The 20289-nt window shown below is 36.7% G+C and overlaps 1 protein-coding gene across 16 annotated transcripts in view; it reads right to left on the reverse strand.

Moving 5' to 3' along the window:
- Pkp4 (plakophilin 4) overlaps positions 1–20289 on the reverse strand; it is a 239319-nt gene that overhangs the window by 147762 nt on the left and 71268 nt on the right. For 11 of the 16 annotated variants that reach the window (XM_048345412.1, XM_048345410.1, XM_048345408.1 and 8 more), the window contains exon 2: positions 1939–2075. In XM_048345412.1, the coding sequence (XP_048201369.1) occupies positions 1939–2070 (132 nt within the window). In that variant the 5' untranslated portion in view covers positions 2071–2075. Of the gene's footprint in view, positions 1–1720; positions 1741–1938; positions 2076–12225; positions 12323–20289 lie in introns of those variants that run through there. The other 5 variants (XM_048345418.1, XM_048345416.1, XM_048345415.1 and 2 more) reach the window with 3 other exon arrangements.

Raw genomic sequence — 20289 nt, forward strand, 5'->3', positions numbered from 1 at the left:
TCAGGATGGGTCCCCTTTGGTATTCCCTAATGACACACCCTACCAGAGACCATGCTGCTACCAGTCCAGTCTGTGTCTTACAACCAGGAGAGCTGACACCACCACTCCATAGTTACAAACAGAGCGTGGCAAAGAAGGGTCTCATTTTTTAGAAGTCATTATACATCCCATCTAGGAATAGTGATCTTTTGATACTTATTGATCTCAACATTACTCATTGTATTTGACTGTAACACATAAGCTAAAAATGTCACTCAAGTACTTAACATCAGAAATATCAGAAATTCATGACAACTGCAAATATGTATTATGGATTCAAATTCCTCAAAACATAAAAAGATAAGACTAGAATACAGCTTCCCACTAACTAAATTACCTTGGAGATATTATATCTACTCTTTTAATAAACTACTATGTTTTGCTAGTGCCTTTGAGAAACTGGAATTATTCTTGGCACTTCCCATGAAATATACACTATTTCCAAAAGAAAAATTGTGATGTATTCTGATATCATCAAAGAATTCTAATTCCAAAAATCACAACAGATTTCCATATTTTTCTTAATATGTAAGACATCAGGTTGTCAGGTATAAAAATAAAGTTCCCCTTGCTATACTTGCTGCAGACACTTTTTAGTTCTAAGTCAGTATGGGCATTTTGGCCAATTTACCATGCTTCACCAGACCACAGTAAACACTAAGAGCCCCTATGAGTCAGTCAGTCTTCTCATCTTCCAGCCCTTTAGAGGAGTCCTGACACTATTAATTGCTATGAGATATGTCATATTTCCCCCTTTGCTAACAGTAATAGCGGTTTTATTGCCTTGTGTCTTAATGTCCCACTTTGTGAAATATTTAATAATTTCAGTGAGGTACAGAAAATGTTTTGACATCTTGCTACTAGAATGAGTTGTGAAAGTATTTTCTCACACAGCTCTGATGTCAGGTATATGTTGTAGGTATGGAGCGATTTTGTTCATGCCACAGGAATTGTTCATTGCCTAGTTTAAATTATGGCAAATTATTTCTTCATTCTGTTATCATTAGTCATTTGATGTGCTGACAATAATTTTTTTAAAAGAACATCTCAGAGAATATGCAATATTTAGTTCATTTCTTGAGATTAAAAACATGTGTGGTTTAATTATAACACATTTTAAAAAATGGTAGAAAAATGGAAGGGGTGGCATTGACCAAGACATATGAAATTGTAATCACTTTGCACAAACATTTGGTACTAATAAAATATTTTTTAAAATGAATATTCAAATTATTTCAGCAGAGTAATCATCATGGATTTTTTTGAGGGGGGTACAGAAATTCAAAAGGAAATTCCAGAATTCCAATTTCTCTGAGTCTTATTACTAAGATCTAATTTTAAAGGTTACTTTAGTCTAAAGGATATAGTGTATTAGTGCTTTTAAAGAGTACACGTGAACATGACATTGAAGCAAACTGGAACAATCTGACAAGTTTTAGAACATCAGCTCACAAAATGAATATGTTTGGATTTAGACAAACATACAAATACAGCTTTTTATCCAAAAACCACAGAGACAACTCTAAGAGCTATGTTAAAATGCTGAAAATATCTAAGGTGGACAGAGTCCCAATAGGAAAGTCAGCACTGTGAAATACGCTTCACAAAGCTTGGCGTGCATGCATACACTCTGCGATGTGGGGCAGACAGAGACACCAATCACCATCGATTTTGTCCTTACTTGCAGCCGCACAAGTATCCTGCATGATCCGATTCTGACTGGCAACTGGAGCGGCTCTACATGCCAGTCATCCCAATGTACTCAGGGATGTAAACACCTTATAATTAGAAAACGTGAAGGTGTCAAGGACGTTAGACAAATTGAAAACACATCCAAAGATTAATTTTTTAAAGGCATTGAAGAAATAATTCATTGCAAATTTCAATAAGAGGATGTACCTGCTCCTTCACAGAAGCTAGAATAGTGGTGGCTGTGGTCTCGGGTTCCATGCCTGGGCCAGAAGAGGCAGCTTCCTGGTGGGTCTGTGTTTGTCCCTCCTCCACCACTGACGCCTGCTGAGGAGCGGGCATTCCTCCTGCAATCAAGCAGGCAAAGGGTTAACACTTTCTCCTGGGTGCCTATGGGGACTGAGATGGCTCCTAAGAACTATAGTAGATTTCTACATTACAACTCCTTCAGTGTGTCGATTTCTGGAAGGTAATATCTAGGGCCAAAAGTATAGCTTCTATTATAAAAAAAAATGAAAATGATAATAAATACTAACATAATATTGAAAGATCATCATAATATAAAAATGACCTAAAGCGTTGGGAAAAGATTTCTTTTTATGGGGGGGGGGGGGGGGAGTCCTGGAGCTTGAACTCAGGGCCTGAGCACTGTCCCTGGCTTCTTTTTGCTCAAGGCTAGCACTCTACCACTTGAACCACAATGCCACTTCTGGCCTTTTCTATATATGTGGTGCTGAGGAATCGAACCCAGGGCTTCATGTATATATGGCAAGCACTCTACCACTAGGCCATAGTCTCAGCCCTGAGATTTCTTAATTAAAAATACATTAAGTAAAGATGTCAGAATCCCATTTAATGACTGAATTTCCTGAAGAAACACAGTAAATATGATAAACTTACCAGCTAGTTAAATAATAAACATTTTAGGTTGCTACAAGTGTCAGTTTTCAAAGTATGCACATACATAACACATACACAAACAGTGACCGACTTACAGAACAGGCCTAATGCATATAACAGGAAAAAAAGAATGTAAAACTCAATAAAGTCTTAAAAATAAATACAAGTATGCAGTGTTGACACAATAACTTAATAACTTGCAATACAGATAACCTTGGAGGGGTCTTATGGTTGAGTTGGTTTCCTTATAGAAATCTAATTATCTAAAGATGGCAATGGCTAGGGAAATAGTGTTGAAAAAGATACTCTATTTGTCAGTTCCTCAGACTGTAGCAGAATGGTTCTTAGCAGGAGATAGAGTGACTCTCTAAGATAACATTCCCTGAGACTAGCCTAATGCTGGCATATGTAATAGATGCTCAATTAATCACTGCTGAATAAATGAATATATAAATGAAGTTAGCACCTTTCCACCATCTCATTCCAGTCATTTAGCAAATCCCACCAGAACCTAGAATGCCCAGGAGACAGTATTTGTTTAGATGTATTTTTCATACACTCATATAGATAATGAATATTGTCCTCAACAGTCTTCATAGTTTTTCCAAAATATCATGTTGGGATTTTATTTCAATTTCTTATCAGCTACCGTCTACAATGTTGATCTATATTTGATCCAGGGATTTCTTCCCCTTTGTTCATTTCATTATCAGCACATGATTTACAAAATCTTAAGTTATAAATATAAAGGAAAATGTGTAAAGGAAGGCACAGAAATGGAGAGACAAAGGGCAAACAAATGCAGCTGTGGTAATAGACACTATGTCAAAAATGAACTACACAACTTGCGGGTGGAGGACGGAAAACCTGGGGAGGGGATGACATTGTCCAAAAAAGAAATGTATTCTTTACCTGACTTATGTAACTGTAATCCCTCTGTACATTACCTTTATAACAACTTATTCACAAAATTTTAAAGGAAGACATGCACAGCACCTGAATTCCCATCTTAGTCCTAACTCTCCTAACTTCCAGGTTGGTAGAGAAGGTCCGGGTTCTAGTTTTCAGCGTGGTGGTTACTGCTGTATCAATAAGCACAAATGGACAACAGGTCCAGTGGGTTTATTTATGCATCCCCCCCCCCCCAATGACATCAGTTCCATCAGGAATTCTCATGCCCATTCTAGAAGGTAAATTCTCTACCTCCGGTTTCATAGCACACTAGGTAAAATGGGTCCAGTCAGCAAAGAGGGTCTTCTCAAGTATGACTGGAAGGAGGAGCTCCTGGCTGGGAGCACAGTGGGTGACAATGAAACCCCGGGTACTGTGGAACTCTGGGTACTGTGGGACATCACCACACCTCTGAGCCTCATGAGCCTCACCGATAAAAAATAGCTTCCAGCTGGGAATGTGGCTTAGTGGTAGAGAGCTTGCCTAGCATGCATGAAGCCTCACCGATAAAAAATAGCTTCCAGCTGGGAATGTGGCTTAGTGGTAGAGAGCTTGCCTAGCATGCATGAAGCCTCACCGATAAAAAATAGCTTCCAGCTGGAAATGTGGCTTAGTGGTAGAGAGCTTGCCTAGCATGCATGAAGCCCTGGGTTCCATTCCTCAGTACCACCAGAAGTGGCGCTGTGGTGCAAGTGGTAGAGCACTAGCCTTGAGCAAAAGTAGCTCAGGGACAGTGCCCAGGCCTTGAGTTCAAGTCCCAGGACTAGCAAAAAAACAAAAACAAAAAGAAAACAAAACAAAACTCCCCATTTCTTTTATGCAACACATGAAATAATTTTATCGTATATCTATATTTGGTAAGTTACTGACACATACAAAACACATTTAAAGTATCAATTAGACAAAATTCCCTCCTGTATTTATTTAGTGCTCATCAAAGACAAATGAATTCTGCCAAAGAAAATAATGCCTTAAAGAATTTAAAAATTCTGTATTAGTATTTAAGGCAAGATATGAAAGTATTCAATGTTGCTGAGAAAAGAAACGTACACCTTAAAAATAGCAGATGGTTTGCAAAGAACAAAAATGTTACTATGCAACAGTGAAACAAATAATTGCAAGAACCAAAAAAATTAAATGTCATGAAACAACTGATGCATTTGATAAGGAAAAAATTCAGTAAACAAAGACAATTTGAGAAAAAGAGAAACAAAATCTTTGAACCAGTAATTACCTATTCTTACTATAAATAAAAGGTATCATACTATTTAAAGGAAGATAGAGGAAGCAGGAGGCAGTTATGGCTCATCAAGTAGATGATGCAGCAAAACATGAATCAGACCAAGGTAAAGAATAGAAAGATACAAATGATGACATTAACACTAAAGTCAAGAGAAAGAAGTCTGAAGAGGATATAAATTTGTACAGAAGATGACTACAGGGTTACATTCAGTAAAAGAACATTTCATAGGCAGGAATAATGTTGAATTCTGATTTCTCAGTGGCTGTGATACAATACAGTTGCTCACAATGGATGAAGAGCCAGCTATAAGCCTATGAAGGCTACCTGTCCATTTTCTTGTAATTCTTACAACTGTCGATCATTTACTAAGTTGGAAGCTATAAACTAAGTAAGCCGAAAGAGAGATTGAATCATCTTTCTACCAAGTGCACAGGTAAATATTCATAATAAGTAAGGCCAAAGAATCATGTTATTCCCCTTCCCAAATGGCAAGACAAAAAGCCACAAGTAATTATAAAACCAAGAGAGAGAAATCAGGCTTTGTGATTTTTCTCATGACCTCAATTTTACTTGATGTGAGTGATAACATTATGGAGACCAGAGAAAACTGCAGACAGCTATATTTTTTAGGGGTTCAAAGACAGAGAATGTAAGATTGCCAAAAAGGGAAATGACATGGTTCTATTTAGAAAAGGACAAGGTACATTTATCACATTAAATTTTAGAGCTAGACAAGATCTTGGGTAAGATTTAGAGAAAGATGTTATTTAAGAGTCATTTGTAAAACCCAGAAGCATACAAAAGGAAGGTCATGTTAAGTTGCTCTAATTTCCATCTTTGTCAGGGTAAGCATGGAAATGCAGTATGTCTAAACTGTAGTAAGAGATGTAGGACATTTTAAGTCACACAATGATATAGTAATTAACATAAAATGGGGCTGAAATAAGGGCAAGTGGACTCAAATATCTATCTAAAAATAGCTAAATAAAGCATCAACTTATGTAGGTTTAAAGGGAAATGCCAGAGAGTTCTAAACTTGCCCCAAACCTAACCAAAAACTCTAGCCATCAGAGAAATAAGTATGTACAGAGTATGCCTGCAGTCTTCAATAACTGAATTTACCAGACAATAAAATTAAAATGCAAAAACTACAATTTATGTGGCAGCAATGATCGGAGATAAAAACAACAGGATAAATGAGGGTTCCTGTATTTATTTAGGTTAGCTCAAAAGCCTGCTGGGCAAAAAAAAAAAAAAAAAAAAAAAAAAAAAAAAAAAAATGTTGACACTTTAGATCCCAGAGCAATATGAATGAATCACTGCTCAAAAGCTAAAGTCAGCTTACATTGTGTTAATATTAAGTATACAAGAAAACCAGAGGGAAAAGTGGATACACAACCTTTTCTCAGGATTCTTGAAACAGACCCACTTTTAGTTATGAGTGAATAGAGGATAGATCTATTCAAAAGGAAGACTGGGGTGTTGAAGAGATTCAGTCATGACTTCCCATCATTATTTCCTATTCCTATGAGCAGCTCAAAGCCTGGCAGCACACAGGAGGAATACTTTGTCAGTGGAACAGAAAGGTTGAAATGGAGAAGGTAAGTACCAAGTAGAAAAGCTAATTCTGAAACCAGGCTTCACAGGAAGCTGAGCTACAGAGGAAGTTAAAATTGGAGAAGCCAGGTTCAAAGTTAGCCTGGACAAAAAAGTTCATAAGCCAGAAGTGGAGATGTGACTCAACCAGCTTTGAGCTAAAGAGAAATGTGACAATGCCCAGTTCCCTGCCCCAGTACTGGCATGTGCCGTGTGTGTGTGTGTGTGTGTGTGTGTGTGTGTGTGTACACACATACAATCACAAAATTTAGGAGAAATATTACTATGAATAGTTGTACATTTTCATTATACATTTTAGTAAAGAAAAAGAATCTTTTATGCGAAAGTCATTATAGTGTTGGGTATGTATATACATGTATGTACAGCAATCTTATATTAAATCATAACTGATAGCCATTTTCTTATGCTCAGGACACAGGCCACACATACTCAAGAGTGATGACTGAAAACTATATGTTTAAGTTAAGGATGCAACATATGAGTACAACTTATGGCTCAAATATAATTAGTTTTATTAAAAATGTGTACAGGACAGTCATCTCTCTGCTAAATCTTTAAGGGAAAAGATCAATTAAACCTAGATTCTACTCTATTTCTTTTTGAAAAAAAAAGCATCATTTTATTTGTACACTTAAAAAGTTGTACATAAAAACTCTCAATACAGTTCTATAAAACTGCCAGGGGAAAGGGAAGGTGATACCTTTTTTATTGATCATTAAGAAAGTTATCCAGATAAACAAAAACGCAGTAAAATGTTTAAAAAATTAAAGAACATTTTCCAACTATAAATTTATAAATATAAAACAAATTCACAAATTACTCTGAATGCTAAATAAATATCTAGTTAATAAACTCCAATTTAATAACCTCCAGCCAGCACTGGTACGGCAATTCAAGGATATAAAATTGGGCTCATTCATGTCTCTCTTTTATTTCTTTCTGATTTTCTTCCCAGTAATCTCTGTTCATCTTCTGCTTCATCTTAACCAGTGAAATAAATTCGAATTCACATATTTCACCTTCCTTTTTTGAGTTGGAAGCCTGGGATATAAAATGTTATAATGACAAAAACCATAATTTAAATATTTGTAAGTAAAATAATAATGTTTGAGTACAAATTAAGAAAAATAAAGGGCAACTACAACACTTCAATTTGGTTCAAAATATAATAATGTAGGAAAACAAAAGTAGTCTGTGTAAGTATAGAATGAATAAAGTATTTTAGTAGCAAAAACAAAAAATACTAAGTATTATTATCTAAGAAAAAAGTTTCTCTTTGTTATACTTACAGTGAAACTGGAACAGATATTATGGAATCAAATACAGTATGAGAAAATTGAAAATATGTCTGAAAAGTAAAAGTGTATTTAGAATGTTATGGACTACAGTCTAGAATTATAAAAGGGACACTAGATAAAATTTTCAGTTAAAATTTTTTAAATAATCTTGCAATAGAAACAGGAACAAAACCTGCAACCATTTGGAGGATTAGAGGTAATTACAAACCTTTCAATCAGGCAGTTCATCCAAAACATTTATTTATTGACAAGAATTTATATAGAAGGGAGCTACAAGCTAAATGCCCAGCAATTAAAGGGAATAGTCTATACAGAATAGATGTTTTGATTTATGGACATAAGTATGTGTGTGTCTATGTCTGTGCATATGTCTCTGTGAGGAGTTTTTTTGTTTTGTTTTGTTTTACAATACTGATTTTGAGCTCAGGGCTTTGTATTTGCTTGGTAGGCACCCCATTGTTTAAACTATTGCTTAAAAAAGAGCCTTCTTGCTCTTTTTGCTGTTAATTGTTGGGATAAGGCCACTTTTTTGCCTGGGCCAGAATGGACCTCCATCCTTTTATTTACATGTCCTGCTATAACCAAGATGACAGGTGCATGCCCTCACACAGAGCTCTTGCTTGGAGTCTTGTGAACTTTATGCCTAGGCCGGCTTTGACCTGTGATCCTCCTGATTTTACATTCACAAAACAGTAGTAGGGATATGCTTTCATTTATAAGTTAAGCTGGCACTCTCACACACACTTATGTGCATGTGTATACATATGTATACACAGTAAATATATATATATATATACGTATCCGTATACATACATATAGAGGTTGAAATATTATATATATATATAAATATATAAATATATGTGTATGCAAACAACATGCGAACAAAGCCTTTCCAAGAAAAGGCTAGATGGGCAATATGGAGATCCTCATCCTTATTAATGACTAGAAAAATAAAAATAAACACATCTAGGAGATATCAATATACAATCAGAATAGCAAAACACTGAAATACTGGCAAGGATGGGGGACAATGATAACTGATAATACTGTTGATGAACATGTGAACAGTACCATTATTTTGGAATATATCTTGGTATTATCTAGAAGAGCTGTCAATAAACATATTCTTTTTTTTATCAAACTGAATTACAGAGAGGTTACAGTTTCATACACTAGGTACTGGATACACTTCTTGCATGGTTTGTTACCTCGTCCCTCATTTCCCCCTCTCCCCTCCCCCTTTCCCTTCCTCCCCCCATGAGTTGTTCAGTTCATTTACACCAGTTTTGCAAGTATTGCTTTTGTAGTTGTCTTTTTTATCCTGTGTCTCTCGATTTTAGTATTCCCTTCCAATTTCCTAGTTCTAATACCAGTATACCCGGTTTCCAATATACTCAGCTAAGACACAGAGATAGAGTAGGTACAACCGCAGGAAGGTGATACAGGAAGATCATCAATAATAGAGGCTACAGTTACATATGGCACATTGAAAGTAGTTACAACTGTGATATAACAATCATTTCCTTAACATGGAGTTCATTTCACTTAGCATTATCTTATGTGTTCATAAGGGTATAGCTATTGGGCTCCTGTGATCCTCTGTTGTGACTTGCCTAAACCTGTGCTAATTATTCCCTATAAGGGAGACCATAGAGTCCATGTTTCTTTGGGTCTGGCTCACTTCACTTAGTATAACTTTTTCCAAGTCCTTCCATTTCCTTACAAAATGGGGCAATGTCATTCTCTCTGATAGAGGCATAAAATTCCATTGTGTATATGTACCACATTTTCCTGATCCATTCGTCTACTGAGGGGCATCTGGGTTGGTTCCAGATTCTAGCTATGACAAATTGTGCTGCGATGAACATTGTTGTGCTGGTGGCTTTAGTGTGATTATGTTTGTGGTCTTTTGGATAGATACCCAAAAGTGGGGCTGTAGGGTCATAGGGTAGCTCTATGTTTAGCCTTCTGAGGAATCTCCATAGCGCTTGCCAGAGTGCCTGAACCAGTTTACATTCCCACCAACAATGAAGTAGGGTTCCCTTTTGGCCACATCCCCACCAATAGTTGTTATTGTTAGTTTTCTTGATATAGGACATTCTTACTGGGGTGAGATGGAATCTCAATGTTGTTTTGATTTGCATTTCTTTTATGGCCAGTGATGTAGAGCACTTTTTCATGTGTCTCTTGGCCATTCTCATTTCCTCATCAGAGAAGTCTTTTTTTAAGTCTCTAGCCCACTTGATGAGGGGGCTATTGGTTCTCTGAGGTTTTGTTTTGGAGGAAGGTAATTTTTTTAGTTCTGCATATATTTTAGATGAGGCCTTTGTCTGTTGAATGGCCAGTAAAGATCTTCTCCCAATCTGTGGGCTTTCTGTTTATCTTGTGAGCTATGTCCTTTGCCCTGCAGAAGCTCTGTAGTTTGATGTAGTCCCATTTGTCCAACCTTTCTTTGATTTGTAGCCTTTCTGGGTCTTTGTTAAGGAAGTTCCATACTGTGCCAAGGAGCCTAAGTGTTTCTCCTACTCCTTCCTTTAGTGTTTTCAGGGTGTCTGTTTTGATTTTGAGGTCTTTGATCCATTTGGAATTGATTTTGGTGCAGGGTGATATATAAGGATCTAGTTTTAGTTTGTTGCATGTGTTAAACCAGTTTTGCCAGCACCATTTGTTAAAGAGGCTATCTTTCTTCCATACTATTGTTTTAGCTCCTTTATCAAAGATTAAGTAGGCGTAGTTCTGTGGGTTCATTTCTGGGTCTTCAATTCTGTTCCATTGGTCTTCAGGCCTGTTCTGGTGCCAATACCAAAGCTGTTTTTATTACTATAGCTTTATAATGCAGCTTGAAGTTGGGTATTGTAATTCCTCCAGCACCGTTCTTTCTGCTTAGGATTGTTTTTGCTATTGGGGTCTTTTATTGTTCCATATGAATTGCAGGATTGCTTCCTCTATTTCATTAAAAAATGGTGTTGGGATATTAATGGGTGTTGCATTGAATTTGTAGATAGCCTTTGGCAATATTTCCATTTTGATTATATTAATCCTCCCAATAAACATATTCTCTACCCAAGTAATCCCATTCTTAAGTAGAGACACTCGGGCCTGGACGTCCCTGGAAGGACATGCAGATATGTTCACAGTAGCACTCTTTGTAAGTTCTCTAAATTGAAAACATCTCAAGTGGCCATTAATAGTGGAATAATAAATATATTGTGGTATATTCATTAATGTATTTCACCTAGGGCTACAGATGAACAAAGCTCTAGTTTCACAACCATAATGTTGAATCAAAGAAGTTGCAAAAAGATTTTTTAAGTGGAATATCATTCATGCCATGTTTAAAAACAGGCAAGATAAACTATTAATGAGGGAATACAGGTATAGACATGCAAAAGCAGCAAAGAGACGACCACCAATGTGGTATAAGGGGCCACTTCTGCAGGGAAGGAGAGGCTGTGATTTGGAGGAATAAGTTGCATGAATGTACTTAATTTTAAATATTATTTTTAATGCACTTCTATAGCTATTTCTCATTTTTACAAAGGAGAAGGATTAACACAGTAGAATTGATATTACGCTATGCTATCGTGTAATTCACAAATAGAATTAATGTTATATTTTAGAATACTTAGAATTTATAAAGTCAATCAGTTAGCAACTTAACTGCTAAACATTAACCACTTTTAAGAGAGTTAAACTAACTCAACCTTCATGACTCATAAATTCCTACAAGGAATTTATGTCAATAAGAGGAACCTATGTTACAAACGTTGTGACCTATACGTTTTCTGAAAATAAAACAGAGTTAATAAGTAACATTAGAGTCAACAATGCTCACATTCCTGTGCAACCATTCTGGTTATATGCGATGGGCTTCTGGGTATTACACAGTGTTGAGCTAGCCCTATCACAATCAGGGAGCACCACAGAACTGTTAAGAAAACCAGAAAGTCTATCATGATGAACATGGAGAGCAATTAGGCATTTCCAACTTTTCTCTTGAGCATGTTATTTCTTATGGAGAAGAAATAAAATAATGAAAAGAGAGGGAAAAGGGAAGGAGCAATGAGAAGAAAAAAGAGAAGGGAATCTCTTAGAGAAGAGAATGGATTCTCCATTTCTCTCATTTTTGGTTGTTTGTGTTAAGCAGTTAAATCTTTATAGCTATAATGAAAAGAGAAGACCTGGCAATCACAATAAATCCAGAGTTGTTCCTGTAAACATAATGACTGCAGACCCATTTTAAAGTAAGTGGAGGAAATCAGAACATAAACCAGGTAAAGCCTTGGGAGGAGAGTTGGGGGCTCAGAGATGAGAGGATTCCAGATTCCATGGGGCCAAGATCAGGATGACCAACAGGACATGAGGAAGGGGGACAGGGAGTAGGAAGGGGAGGAAGGGGAGAAAGGGAAGAGAGTGAAGAAAATTCTCCAAATCTAAATATGAATCATTTAAAATGGGATAATAATTAACATGAATGAAACAAATTACCTCAAGTCAAACATGTTGAAGTTTCTGGGTCCCAGGTGTAAAAGGCATGGGGGGGAGGGGAGAAGGAGAATCAGTTTGGAAACCAATCTTGTCTCAATTACAGTAGATACAGAAATAGCTTCCAAATACTTCCAAAACTTACAAGTGAAATTGAAGGCAAAATAAAAGACATTTTATGACACATCACGGCTTGGAATTTGCTTCAGGAATCTTTCATAAGTTCTGCAACCCAAATTCAAATATGACCAGAAAGGTTATGACACTAAAAACACAGTGAAACAATTTAGAAAACGCAGAGATGAAACAGATTTTGCTTCTATCTGGTATCAAGCAAGGAGAGAGTGAAAAGCTGGCAAACAAAGTTGTACCCGTGTCCTGATCTAACTTGAGGAGAGAAGAAATGAAAAATAGAGGACTGGTGACTAGGTGCACAAGACTTTGCAGATTCTCTCAGGAGGAGGCAGCATGCAAGGTCTCCCCTTACTCCAGCTGGTCATGTGATTTGCTTGGACAACAAGATGGTAGGGATATGATCTTGTGAAGCACCAGAAATTTAATTCCTAAATAGCCTCAAAGCCCATTCTTTTGAACTGAGATTCCCATGCTGTGAGGGAGCTCAGGAGTCCAAGAGATCCCAGCCGTTCTAGCCAAGAGCTCAGAGAGTGTAAGACTGACCTTAAAATAACTGAAAACCATGCCCTGATTAACCTACCCTACCAGCTGACTACAGCCACCTGAGTGAATCCAGGCAAGAGCAGAAGAATCTCTTTACCAAAGTGGAAGGGCCAGAACAAAAAACTACTGTTGTTTGGGCTACTGAGATTTATGATGGCTTGTTTTCCATTGAATAAATAAATATACCCACCAAAATAAAAGATGAGATAATGAAAATAAAGCTTCTTTTGTTTTAAGTTTAGTAAGTTTTTTTTAAAATGTTCTTTTTTTGTCAGTGATGGGGGCTTCAACTCTGGGTCTGGGCACTGTCCCTAAACTCTTCAGCTCAAGGTTAGTGCTCTACCACTTGAGCCACAGCACCACTTCTGGTTTTTTGGTGATTAATTGGAGAGAAGAGTCTCATGAAATTTTCTGCCCAGGGTGGCTTTGAACTGCAATCCTCAGATCTCAGCCTCTTGAGTAACTAGGATTACAAGCTTGAACCACAGGTACCCATTTGTATCATAAGATTTAAAGACATAAATTTTAAATGTCGGATTTTCCTTATACTTATTTGACTGCATTAGATATTGATCTATAAAGTAGGTGTTACCTAAACCACATAGACAGATAAAAGTTGACAGCGTACCAAATGTGTTGCCCTTTGTAAGACAAAACAAACAACTAAGTGCAATGAAATACGGGTTTGGAAAATGGAGAAACTAAGAGCTAGAGCTAGCACACAGAAAAGTTTCAAGATATGCAGATACCGGAATGCTATTCCTGGCAGAATGGACTGACTCAAGTTGGGAAAAGCCCATTTACAATGTATAAATTTAATTAAGCAAATTGACTTTAGGTTTCATAGATTTCTAAAAACAACCTCCCTGGACTGTTGTTTTCATAGAATTTGCAATTAAAGGTAAGGTAAGACATATCAAACTTCAATCTATTCAAATAAAATATTTGTTACAATCATTAGTTCTTTGCATCAAATGCTACTGTTAGCCAAAATTAAAGACAATGAAATCACTACTACAGCAATATGAGGATTTAAAAATACAGTTATTGATATGTGAACTACTAAAGGCAACAAAATAAAGTAAACTGCCTAATTAAGGGCTTGTGTATTTAATAATAGTTATGAAGTATATTTAAAAAACTTATTAATGCAGCAACACCTCATTATCTTAAATAGTAGCTGTCTTTGTATCTCTGACATTGGCTTTATGTTCTATATGAACTAACTGAATGGCTTTTCAGTGTCTAGGAATGTAATCCAGGATCTCAAAGGCACTCTTCACCCAGAAGCTGGGCTTTTTTAAAAAAAATTATATTTTCATTATCTTTAAGTAATTGTACAAAGTTATTCAACCAATCAGTTTATAAACACAATACATCTTGATGAATGTCACCTTTCATTATTCTTCCCCATCTTTCCCAATTTCTTCACTCCTATCAATTTCCCCAGTTTCACGGGCTATGCATTGAATCTTATGATTGCTCTTAGATTAAGTAAAAAATTAATTCATTTGTAAATTAAGATTCAACTTAAATTTAAAATTCTCAAAGAAGGCTCCTTGGCTCATTTCTTACAATTCACAATGAAGTTTCTATTGTAAAGTCAGTAAAGAGTATATACAGCAACGTTTGGCATCTTGTTAAAGTGGGATCTAGGCACCAATAGTTCCAAGTGTAGCTTGAAACATGAAAGTAATGTAAGACTGAGGACTGCCCCAGAATGTTCTTGTGAACATAATCTCTGGTATCAGAGATCAGAAAGTTTGAGAAATATTAGTGTGGAATATCATGAAGGCTCTGGGAAATCATGAAGTAAATGAGCTTGGTAATCTCAAGATCATCAAGCCAAAATTAATTTAAAAACACACAAACAAAAAACTCCACCATTTTTCCTGTACTAGGGATCAAATACAGGAACTCACACATGCTAGACAAGTCCTCTGCCCCGAGATATTATCTCTAGCTCTTCCACATTATTTAACTAGTGGCTTCCATCTTTTCAAGGACCATCCATTAACATTCTTATAGCATACTTGGAAAATCTTTCAATGTAGTAATCATTCTTATTAATGAATTAAATGTAAGTAGAAATAGATACTGCTCCACAATTCAAAGTAGGCTCTAATGATTCATTACATGAAGACAAAAACATTAACTGCTTTTCAAAAATTTATATAGAAAAATTTAAACTTTTTTCAGTAAAGATTACCAAAACAAAATTTAACATGAAATTGTCCTTGGCTGGTAAAATGAATACCAAATTTTTGAAAACTTAGCTTGTAATTGAAGGACTGAATTGCTTTCCAAAAAAAAAAAAGAAAGAAAGAAAGAAAGAATCAGCTTGCTCCAGGCCATTTACAATTTTTCAAGTATCTCTTTAGAGTAAAAGAAAATACTAGCCATAAAAAGATATAATAAGGGGGCTGGGGATATGGCCTAGTGGTAAGAGTGCTTGCCTCGTATACATGAGGCCCTGGGTTCAATTCCCCAGCACCACATATACAGAAAATGGCCAGAAGTGGCGCTGTGGCTCAAGTGGTAGAGTGCTAGCCTTGAGCAAAAAGAAGCCAGGAACAGTACTCAGGCCCTGAGTCCAAGCCCAGGACTGGCCAAAATAAATAAATAAATAAATAAATAAATAAATAAATAAATAAATAAATAAATAAATAAATAAATAAATAAATAAATAAAAAGATATAATAAGAAAAAAAACTTTACTGTAGATTAACAATTGTAATAATGTCCTTTGTTTCCTCTGCCTTCTGCAAGCTAAATTGCTGGACTAATGGTTGCCTTTCAGGCTTTTTCACAATTTTCCTTTGTTCCCCCCCCCCCCATCAGATACTGAGACTCTAATTATTGGCAGGCACCCTACCACCTGAGCCATGCCTCCAGGCCCTAGTGCTGTTTTAGACTGCATATTTAATGCTATTATTTTGTTTTTACAAAGCCAAATGCACTTTCACATGTAACATCTCCAAACAGCTTTTTGAAGAAAGCACAAAGCACCAGCCATTATAAATGGATCTATAATTTTGACATATACAGAACAAGTGATGGACTGAGCAGTAGCCTCCAATTACTTTTCTGTACCACTCCAACAATACACTATTGGTTCAGTATGGGCAGGCACTAATTTGATGTAGATCATCACTGCATTCAAAGCACCTAGGAAAGTACTTGAAACAGCAGTACATAGTATTCTCTGTCTTTTCTGTTGAAGCACAAAACAAACTGAAACAAGGTAAAAAACAGACAAGGGTAGGTTTTATGGCCATTAAGGGTCCACAGGCTAGCAGGAAGAAGAGCAATAAAAATAGTATGATAAATGTAATGGTTAAAATGCATAAAAGTGACCACAGTAAAAGGGAGATGAAAGGTCAGCTTTCAGGGAAAAGGAAGGGCAAGATGAAAGTCACTACAAAACACAGTGTGTTGTGTTGGGAGAATGCCCATCATCTAGAATCATGGTGGAAAATGAGGGAAAGGAAGAAGAGGAGAAAATCGAGAGAGAAAAAAACCCAGGAGGTAAGAAGATAGAGGAAGTATGAGGACAGGAAGAGAGAAAGGATCTTCAAAACTAAGATCGAAGTGGAGGTGTGGATAAGGGGGTAGAATGCCAATCTGGAGAGGAAAACAAAAACAAGAGAATGTGAGGCCCTGAATTAAAGCCCCAATAGTGGCACAAACAATAATACCAGTGACAACAACAAAAACAGACTAAGATGATGGTGAACATTGTGAAAAAGAATTAAACCAAAACAGTGCTTTGCTAGGAAACATGGTAATATAGTCTGGAGTTATAATTCTCCTTAAAGGAGGAATTAAAGAAGATTAAAAGCTCCAGTTGCTAATAGCTCATGCCTGTAATTCTAGCTACTTAGGAGACTGAGATCTGAGGATTGTGGTTCAAAGCCAGCCTGGGCAGGAAAGTCGACAGGACTCATCTCCAATTAACCACCAGAAAACTAAAAAGAAGAGTTGTGGCTCAAAGTAGTAGGGTGCTAGCCTTGAGTAAAAGAGTTCAGGGAGAGTACCCAAGGCCAGAGTTCAAGTCCAATGAATGACCAAAATAAAGGAGGAAGGAAGGAAGGAAGGAAGGAAGGAAGGGAGGAAGGGAGGGAGGGAGGGAGGGAGGGAGGGAGGGAGGGAGGGAGGGAGGGAGGGAGGGAGGGAGGAGAAGAGGAAGAGGAAGAGGAAGAGGAAGAAGAAGAAGAAGAAGAAGAAGAAGAAGAAGAAGAAGAAGAAGAAGAAGAAGAAGAAGAAGAAGAAGAAGAAGAAGAAGAAGAAGAAGATTGAAAGCTAAACTGTGTCAGGAGAGTACTGGAGAAATGTATGAGAGGCCTGATGAGAAGCTGAGAAGCAACCATCAAGGGTAACAATCCTCCCTTCCTTCCATTTGCCAAGTCCCTAGAGATGCAATGATGAACAGAATCCTAAGAAACCTCATCTTGCATTGTCCATGTGATTATTTAAGATCACAAAGATGTACTCAGGTACGCCCCCCCTCCTTTGCACCAGACACATATGGAGTTGCTATTTAAACCTAGAAGGAGCTTCAATGAGAAGAACACTTAAAAATAAATAAAAGAAGTTATGATTGGATATGGATGTAAAAACTAGGTATCAATAAATGTAACCCCCTCAGGAGCTTCAGAAATGATAAAACTAGCTGGGTCCCAGAGGCTCCTATCTGTAATTCTAGCTACTCAGAAGCTAAGATCTAGAGAACAAAAAATTGAGGCTAGCCTGGGCAGAACAATTTGCTAGACTCCATCTCTCCAAACTAGCTGGCAAAAAGCAGGTTTGGAAATGTGACTGAAGTGCTAAGACATCAGGCTAATAATAAGCACAAGGCCCTGAGGTAAAACTGTAGTACAATATAGGTATTATTCATCAGGCATGATCATCATTAGATTTGAAGAAGTGCAAAGAAAGGTATCTTACTTAGGTTGCTACACTATGTGAGGAAAGAGAAAGAAGAGGAGAGATCACAAAAAAAATCTTCATGCTTAAATGAAATCTATCTTTTCCTTTCTGACAGGATCCTGGGTTTACCAAGGCAGCAGCCACAGTGGTCTTGGAGAAGCCAGTTTAGCAAATACTGCAGTTTTGTAGTTCTGAATTAAGAAATCAGTGTCCAATTAGTACAGTACTCCTAGATCCTAGAACTCTAACTGAAGACAGCTTGAAGTGTGTAGTGTCTTCAAAGGTCAGTGGTGTGACTTCAGAGGAAGATGGTGTTGCTACTAGTGTTTTCCCAAGATAAAAAACCCAGCTGAACTGTGGCTCAAAGAGATAGAGTGCTAGCCTTGAGCTGAAGAGCTCAGGGACAGTGTCCAGGCTCAGAATTCGAGACCCAAGACCAATCAAAAAACAAAACAAACAAAATGGACAAAATATTTTTATCCTAAATATTTGTAATATTTTGTTCAAGCCCAATACTGACCAAAAAAAAAAAAGGAACAAAATATCCCAAAGCATTCTAGTTATTTTTCTCTTAAATATTCTTTAATATTTGTAATTCTACAACACTAAAAACATATTTTACCTCATTACTTTTTATATTTTGATTTTTAGTCTGTGTTAAGTAGTAAATAAATTCTATAAAATAGTCTTACAGTGTGATGAATTACATAAATTTGTATAAAGAAATGGATTTGTGTGTGTGTGTGTGTGTGTGTATTATATGATACAATTTAGGCAATATGACAAAAATCTGTCCTGAAAGAACATGTATTTTGTGTTGTTTTTTTTTTAAATAAATGGTTACTAACAAGTTCAAAAAAAAAAAAAACCCAGCTGAGATTGAGAAATTTATTAAAAGATTGACACAAAATCCTTGCAAATGAAAAGGTTAGTCAATATGAGTAATACATCTCTTAGTCACACATGCTGAAAACAACTAAATACTCAAAAATGAATAAGGCTTCAGCTCATACAGTGCTCTATGCACACAGGCACACCACGGCTGTTCAGTCAGAATCTGTCCCACTTGACATGGCTGCCTAAGGTGTTTTATAAGCAACTGTGCCAGGTGAGCCTTGACTGTGGCCTTGTGGTGCAGTGCTCATGTATTAAAATACCACTGTGAGCGTATTAACTCCCCTCTTTCAATATTCACTGGTTTAAATCATCTTTTGAAGATGGTATCTTAACTCCTGAATATCACTTATATCAATCATTTGTTTAACAATTCAACTTTTTGGTAGCAATATATTTAAATTTTATATATACTGCAAAAAATTCCAAAACTAAGAACAGGGATAATATGACACAGTATTTCACATATATTAGAAACAATGTGGAGCCAGGCATTGGTGGCTCACACCTGAAATTCTAGCTACTTGGGAGGCTGAGATATGAGGATTACATTTCAAAACCAGCCTATCCAATTAACTACCAAAAAGCCAGAAATGATGTTGTGTCTCAAAGTGGTAGAATACTAGCCTTGAGTACAAAAGGTCAGGAACAGCACTCAGACCCTGAGTTCAAGTCCAAAGATCTGCACCAAAAAAAAAAAAAGTAACCACTTAAGGCAACATTCTTACTTTGTACATCTTTAAAATAAACATCCTTAGGGGCTGGGGATATGGCCTAGTGGCAAGAGTGCTTGCCTCATATACATGAGGCCCTGGGTTCAATTCCCCAGCACCACATATACAGAAAATGGCCAGAAGTGGCGTTGTGGCTCAAGTGGCAGAGCACTAGCCTTGAGCAAGAAGAAGCTAGGGACAGTGCTCGGGCCCTGAGTCCAAGCCCCAGGACTGGCCAAAAAATAAATAAATAAATAAATAAATAAATAAAAAATAAACATCCTTAATATAGGTATAGACTCATCTTCAAATTGCACTGAGTAACCAGAAAAACCTCTCTCTAGATAATGTCATATTAAAAACAGTTATAATTTATGCCATATTTATTGGTATACTATCTTATTCCATACTTTACTTGCAAACTGCCCATTTTTATGACTAAACATGACTAAATACCCAATGGGACAGTTTCAAATGGGATGGAGATGTTTTTATGACAGGCTTTTGTTTACATGTGACTACCTCAAATGTAAAGATTAAATGCTATATCTTAAGAGAAAAAGTATATGTTTCAGTATAATGACATAGTAGAAGGTGGAGCTTTGACTCTAGTAGAAGAGCACCAGCTTTGAAATGAAAAGCAAAGCAAGAATGTGAGGCCATGAGTTCAAGCCCCAGTATATATGCACATGCACAAGCTTGGACACACGCGCGCATACGCACAGACAAAGAAAAGGGAAAAATATTTCATTTGAAAACACCTTCCTAATAGTTGGTTGGCTGACTCCTGTCTCTGTCTCTCTCTGATAAGTACATTTGTTACTGCTTGCCAGGAAAAAATTCAATCAAGTGA

The sequence above is a fragment of the Perognathus longimembris genome, chromosome 4, assembly GCF_023159225.1.
Source record: "Perognathus longimembris pacificus isolate PPM17 chromosome 4, ASM2315922v1, whole genome shotgun sequence".
NCBI lineage: Eukaryota > Metazoa > Chordata > Mammalia > Rodentia > Heteromyidae > Perognathus > Perognathus longimembris.